The sequence below is a fragment of the Aotus nancymaae genome, unplaced genomic scaffold, assembly GCF_030222135.1.
Source record: "Aotus nancymaae isolate 86718 unplaced genomic scaffold, 86718_ANA_hifiasm-v0.15.2.pri h1tg000040l, whole genome shotgun sequence".
Lineage (NCBI taxonomy): Eukaryota > Metazoa > Chordata > Mammalia > Primates > Aotidae > Aotus > Aotus nancymaae.
Window position 1 is genome coordinate 38,275,854 of NW_026988454.1, and position 22,208 is coordinate 38,298,061.

Sequence of the window (22,208 nt, forward strand, 5' to 3'; positions counted from 1 at the left end):
GGAAGTCTGAGAAAGCATGCCTGCATATTATGGGACTATGCCATAAGGCGATGCTGAACTGTGCGTGCAACTCTATTAGTAAACTCTACGTCTCCCTCCCTCCCTCCGTCTCTCCCTCCTTTCCTTCCTTCCTTCCTCCCTCTCTCCCTTCCTTCCTCTCTCCCTCTCCTTCCTCTTTCTTTCTTTCCTTCCTTCCTTCCTTCCTTTCTTCCTAAAACCTATTCACACATTATTGGAAAAACAAAAGTTTGTTTATAGGGCATGGCAGAGAAGATTTTTTAAAATTACATCAGCAAATTTTCTCTGACCCAAATGTTATGTTTTAAAATGCAATGTATTGCTACAGGTATGCAGATACGTCCTTAATAGGCAGCACCTATTTATATTCTGTTCTGTCCTTTCTTTCAATGACATTTGCTCATGCTTCATACTAAGCCACACTTGCCAAAGGAGAAACAGAACAGGGCATCTGAATCTTACGGTCAGGCTAGTTCTGTTATCTTTGCCATCTTATCAGGCCAAAGTCTTTTGTAGCAAGTATCACAATTGAAGGGGATCAAAAACAATGTGGGAGAATACAATCTCCTCAGTAGTACACCACTTTTATGCTCATCTACTCACAGATATGCAGTCATCATTTAGAGAAACACTCTTTACTACCAGAAATGGTTTAAATCTAGTACATTATATTGAGAGTACTTTAACAATATCACAATTACGGGGCAGAGTCATTAATTTATTTGGTGCAGATTCTTTGACTATTTCAAGTTTTCTAGAAAATGTATAGGTACTATAATTTGTAGATTTGATCTTTTCTCAGAATTTTTAAAATGAAATTACTTATATTCACAAAATATTTTATACAATTGTGAGTTGTAAATAATATTGCTTGGAAGAATGCTGCCAACCACAAATATAATTGTTCATTAATTCTCTATTATGAAATATGTAATAAAACATGAGTGCATAAAATCCCCCATAATCCCTTCAGGAGTGGTATTTGGTAAAGATAAGAAGATCCTTTTGAATTTTAACCTGATTCTTCTTGACTTATTTAATATTCAGAGCTTATGCTTACATCCACATATATTCACATCTCATTTTGTTTACCACTAAGAGAATGACTTTGCTCCACTGGAATAAGGATATACAATGATCATTATCACAGCAAACGAAAACCTATTATTTTCAGCTCACTTTCCTCAAGATGACTTATTGCCCTTCAAAGAGATGGCATTATATAGAGATCCGGGAATTTTTCTTAACTTTGATAACAATTAATAAGACTGAAACTCTCCATTAAAAAAAAAGTCATTTCGGGGAGAAAATAACTATAATTAAATAGAATAACTAAAGAAGCATCTGTCTTTTATTTTTTCTTACAGGACATGTAAGGAAAATTTATGAATATACATGATAGAAATTCATATGCCATGTTATTGACAGTGGGACTATTTTCTGCAACACTTCAGCACATTACTGGTGTATGGGTGTGTGTTTCTATACAGAGAACAGTATTAGAGATTTCTGAAGATGTTCTGTCAGAAATTGAAAAGCAATTCGAGGGTCAGAGAATACAATACTGCTAATCATATAACTTTTATTAATAAAAATAGTGTGTTATAGTCTGATCAAGTTGGATTCATCTAATTAAAATTAGTTCATATCACAGTCCTTTGGATTTTCACTCCACCAAAAGTAATTATAGTGTAAAATGCCACACCCTCTCATTTTTATATGTAAGACAGAATGTGTGCATTTTAAAAAATAGTTTATTGACTGCCTTGCTAGAAATGGACATCTTGACATAACAAAGCCACTGTTCCTTTCCACATCTGTTAACCTTTTCAAATCAAGTTGCAATATTTTGAAAAAGGACTGTTTAAATGTAAATAAGACTCCAGATAACACATGCAGTTATTTGTTACACTTGCTGTTATTGATAATTTAGGAACAATATTGCGGGGGGTTGTGGGGGAGACAGGAAGAGAGAGAGGGAGAGGGAGAGGGAGAAAAAGAGCAGAAGTGCAGAGAAGCAACAATGAGAAGAAAGCAACCACACTGATGAGACATTTATCTCATTCTGCCCCATCATTTTTTCAGCAACTTTTGGCTAAAATCACGGCCTACTTTTCTATTATCTATACACTGAAAACAACGAATATAATGTTAGCTTAATCTAGCCAAGCAAATTAAAAAAGCTCTTGTTTCCCCCCACCCCATTAAAAAAAAATCAGCTGAGCACTTTTACAGGGTACTAATATAAATAAGGTACAGTCTTTATACTACAGTCCACGCAGAATGAACACACATTTTAAAATGTAGCAGTAGAACAACTAGAGATATGCAAATGCTGTTATGGCCGCACAGGAAAGGGCAACCAACGCAGATTAGGATTAATCCAAGGGCACTTTCAGGATGATAGTGCTGAATTTTGGGAGCCGGACAGGGATTAGTTGGCCTGAGGGGGAGGAGTGAAAGGGCTGCAATCTTCCAGGTGGAGGGAACAGTATTGGCAAAGGCACAGAAGAGGGTAGCTGATGTATAAAGGAGCGTGGCTGTGCTGCAATGCTGTGTTCTTCTTCCCTTTTAACATAAACAGCAAAAGACTGAGGGTGTTTGCCTGCTCATATGGTGCCTTTTGCAAGTTGGAAAAAAAGTGTCCTGTCTAGATATATGCAGAAAAAGTAAAGAGACAGTGGATACAGCTAGACACCCAGGAAATATATGGAAAAGAAGAGGGCAAACTGCATTCAAGCCCTCAATCTTCCCCCTCCCTGAGTGCCTTTGTGCAGTGTACAAACTGCACAACCACACATGAGTAGCCTCTTGACACCTCAGTTGGAGTGCCAATTTTGCTAATGGTACTACCAAGCAGGTATAACTGCCTCTCCTCTTTTATTTCTGTAGCCCATATTCTGCATTCAGGACCCAAAGGCACAAGGAAACTCAGAAGTGAGTAGAAGGTCTCAGCAGCATGGTGATCAGAGGGGTGGTTTGACTGGATTCAAATTCAGACGTTTTAAAGCACTCAAAATCTAAATGGGATTTTGGAGCTGAAATTTAAGTAACAATAAGGAATTTATTTTATCTAATATGAATCTTGTTGATACAACTGTAGGGGAATTTTCAAAATATTAAGCAATTGGATTCAAATACCTTCTACATTTTCATTGGCAATTGTGAAATTAGTCCTAGCCTTTGGCCCCTCTCTCCTCACCTAAGGAGGAATTGTTAAAAATTTGCCAGCTGGGGAGAAGGGAGGGCTTAAGAAGTCTATGTATCCCACTAGGTTTCACATTGTCCTATAGAATCCACAAGGTGAACTTGCCACAGCCGTTTTGAAATGCCTTCTCCATAATGTATGATTTGTTGGCAAGCTAACAAACCTATTCTGAAAGTAACTTCGTGTCTGATCAAGCAGGTATCCTCAGCACTTAACTCATTTTTTGCTCAATATTCTTTTCAATCACTCTTCTTGCTCCAATCCTTACTCCATCCCTTTTAGCCCTTCAAGATGCTCTCTTTGTTATTTTTTTCCTCCTCTTGTTCAGAATGATAAAAGTCTAGAATCTTAGAAGAGGTGCCATAATAAATACCTTCTCCCCTAACTCTCTGACTCTTCTTTCTCCTTTGTCTAAAACATTCCCCTGCAAAGTAGTGATACCTCAAAAATAGTGGTATTTTGGCCCTAAGTGAATGTTTTCCAAGCTGTAACAAGTGTTCTGTTTGTGACAGAATATCAGTCCATGTTTTGTCGTATATTGTTTGGCCATTCTCTTGTTCACTGTTTTTCTTCACTCCCTCGATTCAAGAAGCAAGGCCATCTAGTGCTACATGTCTGAAGGGATTTGACAGGGCATGAGGCAAAGACATAGAAATCTTCCAGACCCCGAGCTCTGAAAGTCACCAGTTCCATAAATCTGGCTCCTCCTCTTCCAAATAGAAAATGGGATGAAGTTGGAAAGGCAGATGGAAAAATGATGATGGTAGAGGTGTTGGTGGGTCGTAGAGCGGAATGAAAGAAGCTGAATGATCCCTGTACCCCTAAGAATGGAATGATAGTAGTAGAGAGACTTTCTAGACCTGAGGAGAAAGGTAATTAGGACAGGGAAAAAGGGATAGGCCAGCAGAAACGTGCTTGGGTGAAATACTCAGCACTGGCCAGCCCTACCACATGTCCCCTTACTCAACACATACACACAGACATTATACCCTGCCCTCTACCCATGCATACAAGCCTTTTGGTACTAGGCAAGTTTGATAGAGCTTTGATTCAAGCTTGGAGGTGGAGAGAGGAGAAGAAAACAACTTTAAATGGGCTCAGATTAGGTTTCTAAGCCCTCCCAGGTCCCACATATAGAGAAAGGGGTCTCAAAATAGAAATAAAATTGTGATAAAGACTATAAAGTTATAACTCTTGTCCCACCTGAGCTATAGTCTGAGATATATTCTTGCTATATAGTTAAAGCAGAGGGTTTATGACCACGTAAGTTTAGGAAATGCTGAGCTAGACAAATTGAACAGATTTCTTCATTACACACTGTAGGACATGCCAGAACGTTTAACATGCAAATGGATGCTTCCAAAACTTATGTGATCACAGAATTCTTTATTCCAGGAACATCTACAATTTGGGAAATGTTGCTTTAGTTTTTAAATTCTGGTCTTATTTAGATGATGTGCATAAGCTGATCACACAAATCACTTACAGAATGGTTTTGATTACAAGCTTTTCAATGCAACCAGTGTCTCCTCCCTACCCTAACTCTTATCTTCCCTCTCCTCTGCTTCAACAGGCACGTTTCAAACAAACAAACAAAAAAAATGTTTCCCTAATATTTTAGGTCTATCTAAGGAGTTCTTTTGGCTCACATAAATACAATGAAATTTAATCTTAAATATTCCTGGAAAACCCTAATCTAAATTCTGGCTAGAAAAATATGGTATCAATTGTGAAAAAACTGGAGCTGGAGATAAGAAACGTCATTCACTACATTGCATATGCATGTTGCCATCTTTTCTGAATCAGATTAATACAGATTTTAGACAGGAAATCATGCTTTCTATCAGGTATTTCTTTCCTTGGTGATTTTTGCTATTCAAATAGAATTCTCTCAAGAATACATGCAACCATCCTTACTTGCATTAAAGAAAGATGTGAAATGGGAAGGGCAAGGATGGGAAAATGCATCTATTTATATCCAGTGTCTAGCCCTGCACTCAGCACATGGCAGTTGCTAAACAGATGTTTGCTAAATAAAATGTAGAGTTTTAAATTATCGATGGTTCAGAAATTATTGTCTAACATGTATAGAGAGTATAGTACATAAAGCAAAGCAATATAACTACATCAGAGAGTATGCTCACCTAGATAAGTGGATTTAGTAGCCTTGTATGACAGAGCAGCTGTCATTTTCCAGTTGCTAAAAAAGGGTTGCCTGTAGTGAGCTGGGGGGTTTAGGCACTTGATGTAAATCTGTCTTGGCAACGATATGCTCTCCTATCATAGTAAGTAATATGTACACACCTTTCTTTAAACACATACACACACACACACACACACACACACAGAGATATCCAGTTTCTTGATTGCAAATAAATAGTCCTTGTTTCACTTTTTTTTCTTCCATTCCTAATTTACAGATGCTTCCATACTCACAAATAATACTTGTTGCTGCTAGAACTGTCATTGGCACTTTGTCCACAGACTGCCAGTGGCTAGCTAAATTCTCTCTGGGAGATAGGCTTCCACTTAATTAATTTTATGCATCCTGGTTGAAACAGGGGTGACCGCTGCCAAGATGACAGGAAAAGATGGGCAGAAATAGCCCTCTTCAGGGTTAGCCTCAGTGACGATGAGTGAAAACAGGTCACTTCCTTTGCACCCCTCCTTCCCAGGAAGGGTACCAGCGGGGATTATTGCCAGTGCTGAAACCAGAGGGAGGGTTTTGCATTTGGCAATGATGTCAAGGGGGAAGTTTGTATCATTTTTACGCTGAGACTGAATATATAGTATTATTTCTTCAAAAACATTTCAGGAGGAAATATAAGCACACAAATTACACAAAATAATACTCTTGTTTCCACTGCAAAGCAACCTAGTAAAATCAACGGGAATTAAAATACTGGTTTAGGAGTAATTAGAAGAGGATATAAATCATGCTAATAAATTACATTTTGTTTATATTTTCAAATATATTTAAAGTAAATTATGAACCACTGGCTGAACTATGAACTATGGATTTAAGCTACATTTTAAGGACAAAAAGCTAATTATGAAAAATAAATGGTGCCTACATAGACAGTAAGATAAATCTTAAAGTGCATGATTTTCCACTGGAACAATACTTTCTACAAAGATTGTAGGTTAATACTTAACCTCTAAAATTAAAACATTAATCAGATATTCTCTGAGTGAATGAAGATGTATGAAGCAATTTCTGAAAAATAAATAAATTACAAAAATACTATGCGTTTGTTTGACAAGTGTGTTGAGAGACTTTATTTCACCTCATTGACTGTGGCCATTTTTCTCCAAAGCATGATGCGAAGGATGACCCTATCTGTGGTTTTATAACTCCCAAGGTAGAAATCATTTTGCAAGACAGTGTAGTACACACTTACCTCTCACAGCGTGTTCCTGTGTACCCGGCAGGGCATTCATCACAGATCAATCCCAGACTCCGGTCTAAATGGCACGTTGGGCTAAAGCTATGTTGATGTTGTTGCGGAAAACAGGGACAAGAAAGAAGCACATACACGAAGTCATTAGCGGCATTTTCTCATTTCTTTCTCTCCACTACTGCTCTGGCAAAAGAGTACAGGCTGGTCATTGTCGCCTTAGAGACGGAGATTAGGGTCTGGCCAATGGAGGATGAAATGACATTGCTATTTCTGCAGACGTGAATATAGCCCAGTGGAGAGCAGTATCCCTGTGACATGTTATTAACTGACTTTTGACTGCTCTGGGATGTGATCATCAGTAACAAGTGGAAATGTATAGCTGCTTTTTAGAAACTCCCCCCCGGCCTGGCTCATACACAACCGCACATACTTTCTTCTCTAGCCAAATCCCTCTGAATTGGAAGCAGCCTGGAGAAATTGGTTAGAGATTTTGGAAAACTCAGCATGTGGTAGTGGTGGTGACAGTGCTTCCTACTTCAGCTACTGCCATAGCGGGGTGTGGCTGTGTGCAGGCTGCCACAGGTACGCCCTCACACTGATGGACTCCTCAGGAAAGCTTTCAGAAGAGATCAAGTGTGCATATTCCACCTAAACTTATCATAAACCTAACCAAACAAAAGCAACCTTGCCGTCTCATACCTCCTGGCATGTTTCAAAGGTGACTTATCTCTCTGCACGTATTTCTAATTTGGATCTGAAGTAACAGAGCTGAACACCAGATCAAGAACCAGCAGGGAACTCAGGTGTTAGCTTTAGTCTTCAGCAAGACGTTTCACTCCAGCCATGTTTCTTTGCCTTGTGAGAGACATCTCTAATACATGAGCCCCTACCCCAAGATTGACACATGGTAATGTGGTTCTCGACTGGCTCTCTGAAGGGCCATCAACCATTCTGGTCTGTAAGGTCTGCTGCGGTACAGTTTTAAAGGGAAATGCCTTCAATTAATCTTTCGCTTATTATGTTTTCCCCAAGTAGATTTATTTTCTATTATATATGACAGGGCAATTCAATAGAGACTTGTTTGATGGCTAAATGAATTAAAGAAAGAACAACAAATTAAACATTGCAAGTCCTGATCCATCCTGCTCCTGACACTTGAATTACTTTGGAATACTTTCTTAACTTTGGTGCAGATCAGATCATGAACACTATTTCTGAATTATATATCTCTGGCTTAACTCTGTAAATATTTAATAGTTCTTCTTTATTTTGGATACTAGCAAGATATCAGGAACAGGTCAGCCTATCATTTTAAACAGTTCAACTCAGTGGAAACTTTAAATGAATCTGTTGGGTCAAGGAGATAAAGCCTGGTCTGGGATGCTTTGAATTTATAAATATTATCCAGATAAAAGATTCCACATTAAGGAGTCCTGATAGCTGTCATTAACAGCGGACAAGACATACCTAGCATGTGCACTGCACGTAGAAATCCTCCTTTTATAAAGCATTCTATACTTTGCTACACATGACCCAAAGACAGCTCACCATAGGTAATTTTTCTTGACAGGATGGTGATTGCACTGAAGATGCACAGATTAAAATGAAAAAAAAAAAAAAAAGGATTTCCTCTCATCCTCATTCAGTGATTTGCTGTTATATTTTTCAGACATAAAAGTGGGAACTGCATTTTGACCAATCTCTGTATGTCTTCTTCGAAAATTGGCATTCTGTAACTATCTCATCATCTACTGAGAAACTGACTCCAACCAGAAGCACTGGGTTTCCCGCCTCTGTGGGACTACACCACTTGAAAGAAAACCATACCAATTATTCTTTATAATCCTAAATCAGTCTATCATAACTTGTGTCAAAGCTGGTTGACAAGGTTTCTTACACTTTATTTTATTTTATTTTTTTTGAGACAGGGTCTCTATTGCTCAGGCTGGAGTGCAGTGGCATGATCTCGGCTCACTGCAACCTCTGCCTCCTGGGTTCAAGCGATTCTCATTCCTCTGCTTCCCAAGTAGTGGGATTACAGGCATGTGCTGTCACACCCAGCTAATTTTTGTAGTTTTAGTAGAAATGGGATCTCACCATATTGGCCAGACTCGTCTTGAACTCCTGACCTCAAGTGATCCACCTGCCTGACCTCCCAAAGTGCTAGGATTACAGGCATGAGTCATTGTGCCCAGCGTTGACATTTTAAAGCTATTCATAAAATAGATTTGAAATTCTTAAATACACTCACATGTCAGTTAAAATCAACATAAGTAAAAGGTGCTCACTGACAAAAGCCAACACTTTTTCAAGAAAAAAATTAAGTAATAAAAATATGTTAGATTTGACTAGCTCCTTACAGTTCAGAGTACTTTCACAATTTTATCATGTTTCACAAAATCCTGTGAGCTGGTTGGGGCAGGCAGAGTTTTTCTTAACAAAAGTCATATACTAAATTTCCGGGATAATTTAGTATGCATCTAGGACTTTAGATTCTTAATGTGATGTTCTCTTCTTTCTATAACCAGTTGTCATTGAAACCTACTGGTAAGAATTAAGTAAGTTTAACCTTCTTGTAATATAAATACTCGACATGATGTATCCAAATAAAACTTTCTCATAAATTTTATCTGTATTTGTGCTTTGATATTCTTTCAACAACATAAACTGAAGATTCACTCTCTTACTGCTGTAATTGCAGTTACAGCTATGGCAGAAGATGGCATTCAACAACAAAAATAAAATTAGAATGAGAAATAAACATGCACAATAAAAAAGTCTACAGAATTTGCATTGGCAAATGTAGAGGACTTAGCACTGATTTTGGCCAAGTCATGAAGCTATTGTTCCGTGACACAAAGAGGAAAATGTCAGATCATCATTGACTTCAAGTGATTCCAAGATGATGTCATTTAACTCTATTCGGCGAGCTCCACACCAGCAGAGAATGTTCTTCATCCTGGACTATCCAAACCATGCCACAGGAAACACAAAAAAGCCAAGAGCAGCAGGTGTTTTCCACAAATAGAGGAGGAAGGGAAGCTGTTATTGGGATAAACAGTAAGTATATGCACATGGAAATTATCCCTCTTAACGGCTGAATATATGCTTTTATTTTTATAACGATCTACTTATAAGCATGTATATATGTATGCGTATGCATGTGTATATATGTGAATATGTATGTCAACATATGTATATATGTTTAAGTATGTGAATGCATACATACAGAAACAATTAACCTTGCTCTAAAAAGAATTTAATTCTATAAATATATATGCATTAAGAATAAAGTCAGGTTAAAGAGAAAGAAATACTAAAAAAAAAGATAAACTCAAGGATGTATTTAGAGTTCAAAAAGCATGTTATAAGGTATGTTCATTTGTTAATGGAGGATCAACAGTTGGCTTTGAGGTTTTTCACAGCTAATACAAAAGGGAACAATCAACAGGTAAATGATTCAGAGAAGCCAAAAGCAAAACAATTGCTGGATAGAAGCTCAACACTTCCCGATTATCAGACATTGGGGAAACTGCTCCTATGGGTCCTAAAATTCAGTTCTAATGTAAAATGCTCCCAGAGAGTTAATTCAACATCCCAAAATAAAATTAAACACATATTAAGTAAATGTGTGAAACTATTTTATATGTCTTTAACTGTCATGCATTTGGAATAAAATACAATGAATTACTTCTTAGGATCGAGATGTGATATAAAACTACCACTTCTTTAATCAATGGCATAAAATTGAAACTTCCATCATTAGGGTTAGAGAATCAGGGCATGTTCTGTATTTGCTTATACAATGGGGATCAGGGCTCCTTTCAACTAAATTGTTATCTTGGATAGTTGAGTAGGAAGAGAGAAACCATTTTGAGTGGCTACAAAATGGCAGTGGAGAATATCCACACACAACTGAAAAGGGGCAGAGGACTGAGAGGAGAATGAAGAAAAAATTCATTTACTTCATGATTTTGGTGTTGGCTTCATACATTTCTGAAGTTTCTAAGTTTTTTCTTCTTCAGTTCAGTGATCTCTCCCAATTATTCTCAGCAGAATCATTAAGCAAACACTTATTTCTTTAATTACCTTTAAATACTATGAAATCTGATTTAATCTCCACAATTGGATTTTGTAATTAGACTTGATTTATTTTCTAAATATGTCTTTGAATGATATGTTTCTCTAAACTTGTTTCCCATTCTGCAAAATGGAATAATATGATTGATCTGATAAACCCTTTTATACTGAGAAAGTATGAAAGCATAGTGCCAAAATAAATTATAGATACAATTTAGTAACTTTTTAAAAACTTTGCCTTTTTTTACACATTTTTAAACAAATTAAGATATGTTGATTTGTTTAATGTTTAAGATATTTAATTAATAGAGATATTTAATATTTAATAACATAACTGTTAATATAACTGTAACTATGTAGCATAGTTAACATAACTCTTGCCAAACAGTGAAGATTTACTGATTTTTACAGTGAGCATTTACAGTTTGTCTGACATTAAATTCTATTGATTTTTTTGCTTCTTTTCAATGCTTCTGTAATTGTTTCTATTACTGTAGCCCCATTGGAAGAAGCACAAAGAGGTGAGTCAAAATATATGAGTTCTAATATTGGTTCTGCCACAAGCAAGCTGTATAATCACTATCAAGGCATTTAATTTCTCTGAACTTTAGTTTTCTCCTTTGGTATGTGGAACTAGGAAGACTAATCGTAATCTCCCATGCGGACATAAAACGTTGTGTAGGAAAGAGCACTAAAACATCTAGAGCATTCTCAGTTTTCTAGAGAATATGGTTGAATTGAATGTTGCCTTAAATTTGCCTCTTGTCTTGGAATATATTTCTCTATATTAATTTTAACAATGTGCATTCAGTATGGTCTCTGGAGTAAGCCCAAAGGTCAGCTCAAATTTGAAAGTTTCATTCTTTCAAAAACTTAAATTTCAGTATTCCTGACCCACACAAAGCAGTAGTATTTATAATACTATTAATAGACAAATCTTATTGAGGACATACCTCTGTCCAGCCTTGTGCCAATAATATCTTTTATTATATAACTGATGAAAATCTATAACAATTTCAATAATATTATATATTCAAACACATCCTAAGTATTCAAAGGCAGACATTCACATGTCGCTTTCATATTTTATTTAACCTATAAGCAATGTGATGCCAGAAATTAATGAATATAAAACATTTGAAATATTTACATTTTTATTTGCTTCTCTACAGATAAATTTTACTGCCTAATTACAATCTATAGCTAGAATATATACATCAACAAAATGAGATAGCCAAGCACAGTGACCGCAGGAGTTGATGAAGTTGATATATATGCATAATTTAAATATTATATGCTTGTCTGTATTCATACATCATAATAATTATACCAATCTATCTCTATCTTCTTACACATTTGATTTATTTAGCAATATTATCTAAGAAATTTGGAGCCAAAATGCTTGTGATCTATAAGATTTATGACCAGGGATTAAATAGATAAATCACCAAGGTAAAACTATCACTAAGCTTTAGACTTCTTATGAAGGTTGCGGCAACCTTTAGCTCCCTTTTTTTTCTTCTCTGAATAACCCCTGGAAATTAAAATCCCATCTTCAGGATTATATGCAAATATTCAATTCATACATCAGAGTTTCTAGCTCACATTATAACAGTAATGTTTTTTATAAAATCTTTTTAAAAAGGATAGTTTCCCTAGGTCATTAAATGTCTTGTTTAGTGATTCTTCTTTTTAGACATTTCAGGTTGTTAGATGAAAATGGATTTTTCTCATCACAGCTGTGCAGCTAAACTATGATAATTTTCTAGTTGTTTTAAATGTAAAATTGTTTTAAACTGTTTTAAATGTAAAAGACATTATAAACCTATCACAAAACTTCTAGGATTTATAAACTAAGTGAATTATCTCTGCCCTCTCTTTCTACTTGTTAAAATACCACATTGAAAGCTGGACTTTAAAATAGATTGCTACTCTATTCTCAATTTTACTACTAAAAATATGTTTTATTTAATAGTTTTCTAATTATTAATATTTGATAGTTTGCTAGTTTTAATTTTTTAATATTAATATTTGATAATTTTCTAATATTTACTAATAATTATTAATCACTTACTGTAAGTGAAAGCACTTGGAAAATGGAATAATTTTTAAATATTTGGTGTTACTGGTATTGTTAATATTGTCTTGTCTGTATTTTTAAAAATCAGGATCAACATCATTATACCAAATCAGAATACACATATTTTAGGAAATACCATTATTGGACACTGGAACTCCAGTCCCTTTGACACTGATGGATGGTATTTTAATGCTCACAGACTCTCTTTCTTTTTCAGAAACAACAATTAGAACCCATTATCAAAGTAAATGCACAGCAAATAAAGAGACAACGATGCATCATGAATGCCTGTAATTATCCAAGCAAAATTATCTCCCTAATGCTTCCTCTGCATTTATAGTAATGTTGGTCAGACTTGAGGGTAAATCCATAGGGTTTACATACTCAATCAATTATATAATTCTAAAATGTATTCAGCTAGAATTCACATAGTGCAATGAGCAGCCAGCTCTGCTAGATTAATAGTGGTGCTAATAATGCCCATGACATTTTGGCTGAGAAGGAGATGCAATACAAGTGGCCAGATGCAATCCTTCTGCTTTCCTCTATGAAAGTTAGTCATAAACAATGAGGTTCATGTAAATGAGGCTGGTTAAGAGAAGAGAATGCCATTCAGCCATGGCCAACGAGTAGGTCTTCCACTGGGTGAGCTAATCCTTCACATATATACCAGAATGCAGGTTTTGTGTCATGTTATGACTATCATAGACTTAAGTATCAATGACTACTCAGCCATTAATAATGGAGAAGTGTATTTCATTTGTCCTCCTATATTCATTATTTTCCAGTAGGTTTCTCTCTTGCCTTCTTCCTCTTCTCTGACATCCTTGGTTGTTAAAGAATCTTCAGTTTTGTGCCCATCCAGGCTAATGCTTTAAGCCCTGGAAATGCTCTGATCATTAATATATATTAACTAGTGGTCCCCAACCTTTTTGGCCCCAGGTACTGGTTTTGTGAAAGACAATTTTTTTCCACAGATGCAGGGGAGGAGTTTTGGGATAAAACTGTTCCACGTCAGATCACCAGGTATTAGTTAGATTCTCATGAGGAGAACACAACCTAGATCCCTCGCAGGTACAGTTCACAATAGGATTTGAGCCCCTATGAAAATCTAATGCCTGCCTGATCTGATAGGAGGCAGAGCTCAGGTGGTCATGCCTACCACTCACATCTTTCTAGGCGGCCCGGTTCCTAACAGGCCATGGATGGTTGGCTCGTAACAGGCCATGGATGGTTGGTTCGTAACAGACCGTGGATGGTTGAGGGCCCCTGCATTAAACCAATGTTTTATTTTCTCAAAGCTTTGCTAGATAAATTGACTTATCCAATGAATTAATGATTGCTTTTAGTGTTATCACTTAAAATGCAGTGTGTATTTTTTTTTAAGAAGTCTTCATTGCAGACTGTAGACATTTGGAAAGCACATGGATTTTAAAACTAAAATTTCAACTTGGATACTTTAATGCTTTATGACTCTGAGGAGGTTAATAACATTCAGCTCTTAGATTGAGTTCACCATATTCAGTCACAGTTTAGGGTGGTTTCACGTTTTAATTATGTCTTTCCTACATGAACCCTATAAGAGTCCTATTATTACAACTAATGATGACAGAACTGAGGCACAGAGAGTTTCAGTGACTTTCCTAAAGTTGCACAGCTGGAAAGAATGGAACCCGGCATTTAAACCAAAGATTCTGGCTCCAGAATTGGCACCATAATATCATTTTTCTACTAAAAGCTTTCATTTCTTCATCTATAAAATGGAGACAATAATATCTACTTTACTGACTTATAGTTGAAGGTGAAATAATACCAAATACAGTGTTTGGCCTAGAATCTAGTAGTCTGCTTTCATTAAGTAGTAGTTCTTTCTCTTCTTTTCCAAATGAGTAAGGTAAAAATTTCTGAGTAAATAGGGTCCTTGGGAGGATAAGGATTTCATGTGGATTGAACAGTAGGAAACACAGTTCCAAGGAGAACATTTAAACTTAATGTCAGAATTATTCTCAAAGTCTTTAGCTTATAGTATTCATTGAAACTAACAAAAGACCATTTTAATTAGGCACATTCTGGGTAAGAGCTTGAAGTATGACCTACTTGATCACATCTTCACATTAAAAGAGTGTAGCTGACAGATTTCCCTTAAAAATCATTGAAAATTTTTGTTCTGTCAGTGTTACCACAGTGCCTAGAGATAGCTGGAAAGTGTACAATATGATACGAACTTTATTAAGCACGGAGCTTAACTTTAAGAGAGTTCTTCAGAAAAGAATTCTCTTTAATTTAAAAGTATAGTTATTTGTAATTGCTTTCAAGTAAAAATGGTTGATTTTTATTCAACCTAGTATCCCAATTTAAAAACAAAATATAAAATTTTTGGTTGGGATGTGCTTAGCTGTTTACTTCGAGATGGCTGCCCTGAGAGAATGTGAATTCAAGCAGCTGGCTATAGCATTCCCCTAAAAGGTAAGGAAAGAGGAAGTCAAGCATTCTTGTTTGTTTTTTAAATCTGCTCTAAGAGGTGGTTGTTCTAGATGAACAACTGGAATTTTTTTTTTAAAGGGATAGGATGAGTGCTTAAAAGTCAGTTAATTCAGTCCCTTCATTTTACCTTTTGAGAGGTTTATTACTCGCCTAAGACTCACCAAAAAATAGTGTGTGGCTAGAACCCAAATTAGCTGTATTTGTATCCTTTTATTAAGGTATGAAGATGGGTATGTAACTGTGTGTAGGTGTGTACATGAATGCACATGTATGTATTTGTATAAAATATTTCTGTTCTTTGGAATTGGTGTAGAAATTCTATTTGAGTTCTACTCTTAGATATTAAATCACCAAAACTAGAGTTAAAAAATTACAAATTCTTAAAAATAAATCATTATAATTTTAAATATCTAATGTTTGGAAAAATTCATATTACCTTCCTGAAAAAATTCATGTCTGTGTTTATTATTTATTTACATGGGATAAGAGAAAGAGTATATTTGATATTAAAAGTGCTTGCAGAAATGGATGCTGAATTGCTTCATGGAGTAATTTTGTTACTTACTTATTGGATGGGATATTGAGTGGACAGGCACAGGGCTGACAGTCTTCAGAGGTTCCTTTAGCAGGATCACCATAGAAACCAGGAAGACATTTATCACAGTATGGGCCGCCTGTGTGATCCTTACAGTTCTGAGGAAGAAATGCACATCAGAGTTTATTATTTTGGTCTCAGGCATCAACATGTTGCCAAAAATAGGTCTACAAAATCATTAGTCTGCTCCCCACCAGCAAGAATATTTTTTCCATGTTCAATGGTCAATTTTACAGCAGGGAAATAGCATTGAAAGTTAATTTAATATCTAGCATATAAACTATACACTAGTTTCCTCATATGCATACTTACAAAAATATGACTGAAATTCATTTTAGTGTTTTTCATTATGCAAATCTTACTTCATTTTTTCTTTAGTTTTTCTCTTAAGAAAATACATGATATTGTATGTGTGTGTGTGTGTGTGTGTAGTCATAAGGTGCTAATAAAATATGTTTAATGGAAATTCTAGATGATTCTAGGTAAAAATCAATTGTTCAGCTTGAAATTGCTGATTTAATGGGAACTGTGGCTAATCATACAAATCCTCTGGGGCTATGCCCTCTTAGTGCAGACATTAATTTTGGCCTCAGTAGACTCTGATGTTTTGGACAATGACTACTGTATTACATCTGTGAAAAGCTTGCTTGTCTCATAATTAAACATTGAGAAAATTGAAAAAATTTAAACATCACATGCCAGTTACATCAACTAAATGTATTTCTGTAGTAATTGGTGATATTTGAAAATAGGCTTTTCTTTAAGTTATTTAAAATTCTCTCTCAAAGTTATTTTTAACAAAACTTTCTAAAAGATAGCATTAAGGTCAACTTCACTATGAATAGTTGCCTTAATAATGCAGCATATTGTGATTTAATAAGCAAAACATGGATCGATTTGAAGAAAGATTTTTCCCTTTGATTTGACCTTTGTTTTACTTCCTTTCAATTTTCAAGTTTAGCTGACTAAGTTATCACTAAAGAATTGTTTGTTTTTTGAAAAATTCTTTGTATGTTATCTCAGTGATATAACTAAAAATTATGTCTTCAAAGACTTAAGAATTTTAAAAATTGAATCAAAAAATTATGCTTTAAACATGTTGAAAATGGTATTTCTAACATTCAACGGAAAATCTTGCATAACTCAGAGACCCTGTTTTTTCTACTTATTGATTTAAAAGAGAAATAACAGGTAGTTTTTATATTTTGTAATGTCACATTTCATTAAATAAATGCCACCTTAAAACTCGAGCATTTTTGTCATGGAATCCAGAAAACAGCATCAGACAACCAATATAATGGAAATCAAAACAAAAAGATGGAAGTTTCACTCTGATGGATTGGTGAATTTTACAGGTGTCTTGTTACAAAAGCACTTAACAAATTTTTGCTCACATCGTATGTCACAAGAACCATGAGAAGAAGCAAGCATGCAATCTTCCCATGTGACATTGAATACTTCCTAGGTTACTTCAAACGTACTTCCAGTTAAAATGCCTTTTTCATACAGACGTACACTATTGTAGAAATTTAAATTTTGTTCTGGTGTCCTAAATATATTTCAGTTAATTTACAATCAAATATTAAAGCAAGCTTAGCTAAAAAGCATTCATTTATAAATTTATTTTTCATAGTAAGAACCATGCTATTTAATGCTGGGTAAAAACCATGAAAAATAAATAAGAAGCTAAAATGCTGAGTCAACTGAATAGTAAGAATGCCCTTGATGAGCAACATACAAATATTTTCCTCTACGTGTATTACATCAGAGCCCATATACTCAAAATGGAATATCAGCACTTAGTTATCAATACCATTTTGGAGACAGGGCACTTGAAAGCCAGTATACCCTACATGATCACCTATTTACTAGCTATGATAGAAAATTCAGAAAACACCAGATTCTGTCTTTATCATCAAGATGTTCACTGTTTCCTCAAGACCACTCTGTTATTTGAAGGAGAACTCCTATCTCCCTGTCATGAAACAAAATCAATAAACTAGGTTTCATTAGTAGAGTCTCACACAACACTGTTCCTTCTCTTCTTTCTCTCAAAATTACGCTGAATGACACTGTTTTATTCATTAAAAAGGCTTTCATTTTTAGAAATATCACATCACCAAATGGACCAATTTGATTTCTTCCTAATGAATTCAGCATGAACAATTGATTTGATTTTATCCTAATGAAATCAACATGAAATATGACTGTAGGTAACATTATGAGTTTGGTATCATGACACACTTATTTTTGTCCTCTTAGGGTAAGGAAAACAAATACATGTCAGTTTGGGGCTGAATATTATTTCCTATTGCATGTTAGTAAAGTGTTTAAAGGTAACCCAATATTTTTTCCAAAGTACATTTTAAAAGACTTATGGCATAATTAAAATGAAAATCACTTAGTCTTTCTATTCATAAAAATGTCATTTCAAAAATCTACTGATCCACAAATTAAGACTTTCATGCTTTATAATGCAATGCAATTAAACAAAATCTTATATAGAGAAAAGAGAAAGAGCATCAATAAACCTTAATGCCAAATTACATTGAAACAAAAGCCCTGAATTTTCATTTCAGATTTTTCCCAGAAGCTTTTAAGTAGAAGAGAAATGGGGGAAAATGAGCAGGAGAGAGAGAGAACATTAAGAATTAAAGACAACAGAGTCCGCCTTAAATTCTTCAGGGAAATGAGAGTATGATATTCACCTAAATTGGCACCATTTTAAATTGCATTTCTGCAAGACTAATGAAATGAGAAGTGTTGTTTCAAGCTTCATGCCATGTCAGACAATATAAAACTAATGTGCCCTTGAGTTAATCAGAATGGTCTATTCAGTGTAATTCTCCAATCCTAAGGCTTCTTAGCAGGATGGAAAGTGCTTTGCACTTTGTAGAGTCTATTTTCTTGTAAAAGCTTAGACTTAATTGTAAAGGAGAAGCAGTTCTGGTGAATATGTATTAAATATTGCTATTATTTTAAATCTGCAAATCATACTATGTGTTTAGTTAAATTCTGAACATTTTAAATTAAAATATTCAGTATGTCTTTATTTTCAACATGAAGAAAACTTAATTATGTTTATTGTAAAGGTTATATTTTACACTTTTCATATTATGGGGATAAAAATTATTTTCTATTTTAAAAGTACACTGTACTTTTCATAGATTTATGAATGGAAGCGAAACTGTATATATTCGTGGTAGCTATATCTCCCATAAGTTATGCCTTATAATAATATATCTGATTCTAATTTAATTCTTGGACCAATATGAATAAACACTTCCTTATATTCATCAGGAATATCACATATGAAAGAGCGTTCTCAGTTCCAACTCAGTTCAGTACAAAGATCTTTGTCAAAGCACTTCTTGACTCAAGTGTTTGCAGTCCCCAGGGTAGTAATTGAATTGCGCCATCTGTTGAGGTGATTTCAGCCTTGTCAATCAGCATCCCCAAAAAGGAGGGCACTTACCAGGCATTCTCCAGTGACATCATCACAGGACTCGGCATGACCAAAGCACTGACATGGCTCACAGATGCCACCAAAAATAGTGCCGTTAACTCGCCTGTGCCTAGGCCAACAAGACTGAAAGGAAGAGAAGGCTTTAGTCAGTTTGGGAGATTAAAACAAAAAGGTGTTTTTGTTTGTGTTTGTGTTCTGATAACAGAAAATAACAGGCAGGAAACTCATCAAATGTGCTTGTCAAAGCATTGCCATTATTGAAACATTACGACAGAGCTATTCCTCCTGACATTGGGGCTTTGCACTGACCTTAGTGTTATTGGCAGCTATGAGATTAGAGGAAGCATTAGCTTGGTGTCGCTTCTGAAATGGTAAAATAAAGCAGAGATATAAAGAATTGAAATGTGACAGTCTCAAAGTAAAAAGCACAGACAGGAAAATAGAAAAGTACTGAAAAAAAGGCAGCTGATATAAAAGGACTCTTCATATCATCTTAGCCTAAGAGAGCACCCAATGTCATCCCAAGCAATTTTGATTCTCTGGAATGTGTTCCCTTTCCCACATACTAATTGCCCTTAACTTCTTCATTTCCAGAAAATCTTTGACATGATTTGGTAGCAAGGCAACACGCACACTTATATTTGACCACATACACAGCTAATTTCTACACATATCTACACTTACATCATTCATGTGTTTTGGCTTAATTTCCTCCATCCTATTATGCTTTCTCAAATTTACACAAAAAGTTTATGATTTATTTCAACGCATATATTCTTGATAGTTTACTTTATGACATTCTTCTATAATTTTGCTTGTATTTTTCATTCCTTGTTTAAAATGTGAAACGCTTTATTATATAAAAACTGAATTCTGATTCAAACAGGATATTTGAATCTTAGATTCCCTGTGTCAGTGCCTGCTCTCAGTTCCCTGTCATCCTTAATTAAGTTTCCCTTCTGTGGGGATTACTACAAAGTCGTTGAGATGTAACATCAGCACCAGGCAAGTACTGCTGCCCTCTGAGAGCTTATGATCCCCCTCCAGTGAAACTGCATCTTGTGGGTTATATACTATACTTCTGGATGGTTGAGTACAGCATCAGATATCATGAAAAGGCCTTCTTTTCCGGTTGAAAAAGGAAACAAAAGAGAACTGAAGTAATAAAGGATATAGAATTGCGTGATGTGTCCTTGAAAATGTTCCTTCTGCCTCAGGATGTGAGGACTCTCAAATTTGAACATCAGAAACAAACACATAAACAAATTTCTGTACTGATACTTTATATCTGAAAATAAAATAAAATAAAATAAACTTCCCCCTTAATTTGGGCAGTACCAAAAAAAAGGTATCAAATTTTTATCCATTTCTCTGCATTAAATCCCTTTTCATTTCTCCCTATTAAATTTTTTGCCTCCCTAGATTCATTATAGAAGTGATTTCCTTCTGTAATACACATTTTTAAAAGCTGGTAAAGCTGGCCAGAAACAGTGGTTTACGCCTGTAATCCCAGCACTTTGGGAGGCTGAGGTGGGTGGATCACCTGAGGTCAGGAGTTAGAGACCAGCCTGACCAATATGGTGAAACCCTGTCTCTACTAAAATTACAAAAATTAGCTGGGTGTGGTGACATGCACCAGTAATCCCAGCTACTACTCAGGAGGCTGAGACAGGAGAATCACTTGAGCCTGGGAGGCGGAGGTTGCAGTGAGCCGAGATCACGCAACTGCACTCCAGCCTGGGCAACAGAGCAAGATTCTGTATCAAAAAAAAAAAAAAAAAAAAAAAAAAAATCTGGTGAAGCTACATATTTATAAGGTGGCAAAAATTAAGGATGTTGAGAAAAGGAAGAGAACTAATCTACTGTTTTCAGACATATTCATGAAGTTTCCCTTAATAAGTTTTTTTTAATGTTCTGCAAATGCACTACTCATATCACGTCTTCTTTCTCCAAACTTCCCAACTCCTTACACCTCTCTTTTAGCCAGTGATTTTATCTCATTACTCACAGAAAAAATTACAGCCATCTTTGCACCAACAAGCCCAGAGAGCTAAGTATTTATCTCCAAACATTGTTGCCATATTCCCTTTTCAAATAAGTGATGTGGGGCCTGAGGGTCCTTCTTCCTAAAGGAATATTACTCCACTTGTCATCTGATTCCAGCATCTGTTGTCTCCTCAATGTTCACTCTCTCTGATACATTAGTAATAACTCTCTTTTCTACTGGGTCATTACCATCAGCTCAGAAATACATGTTCTAGTGTCTCCTTCAAAAATTAACAAACCAAAAATAACAAAACTGTCCTCTTAACATCCTATAACTTTTCTAGTCATCTGTGTTTTTCTTTTCAGTAACACCACTCTTAACAAGTATATTCCTCACCTTTTTTTCACACTTAATTCCATTCTAATCTGTTTTGTGTCACCACCTCTCAATTAAAACTGCTTTTGTCCTTGCCACCAAATTCCATGCAGCCAAATTAGATGGACGATTCCACAGTTGTGTTTTATCCGACCTTTCAACAGCCTTGGGCCTCGTTGACTCCTTTTCCTCTCACAATTTCTTTTCTCTACTTCCATGACATCACACTTCCCAAATTTCCTACCCTATTTCTTTGCTGTTTCCTCTGCTTTGACCCTGCTTCTTATTGTTAGGAGCTGTTCAGGGCTTGGTCTTGATTATTTTGCTTTTTTTTTTTTTTTCAAATCAATTACACTTTCTCCTGGGTAATTTTATTCAGTCCCATAGTTTATGATACCTTCCAAAAACGTATCTCTAGACCAGACGGACATGCTGAGTTTAAGACCTGGATATTATAAATACACATTGGCATTTACACTTCACAGCCTTTTCAAACCTAAAATTTCTAAACTGG

General features: G+C 35.4%; 1 protein-coding gene across 1 annotated transcript in view; it reads right to left on the minus strand.

Annotated features, from left to right (window-relative positions):
- The window catches only part of LAMA2 (laminin subunit alpha 2), an 886,276-nt gene that overhangs the window by 237,075 nt on the left and 626,993 nt on the right, over nucleotides 1-22,208 (minus strand). The window contains exons 16-18 of the mRNA XM_064360706.1: nucleotides 19,342-19,455; nucleotides 15,837-15,964; nucleotides 6,628-6,714 (exon numbers count right to left, since the gene is read on the minus strand). Of these exons, the coding sequence (XP_064216776.1) occupies nucleotides 6,628-6,714; nucleotides 15,837-15,964; nucleotides 19,342-19,455 (329 nt within the window). The remainder of the gene's footprint in view (nucleotides 1-6,627; nucleotides 6,715-15,836; nucleotides 15,965-19,341; nucleotides 19,456-22,208) is intronic.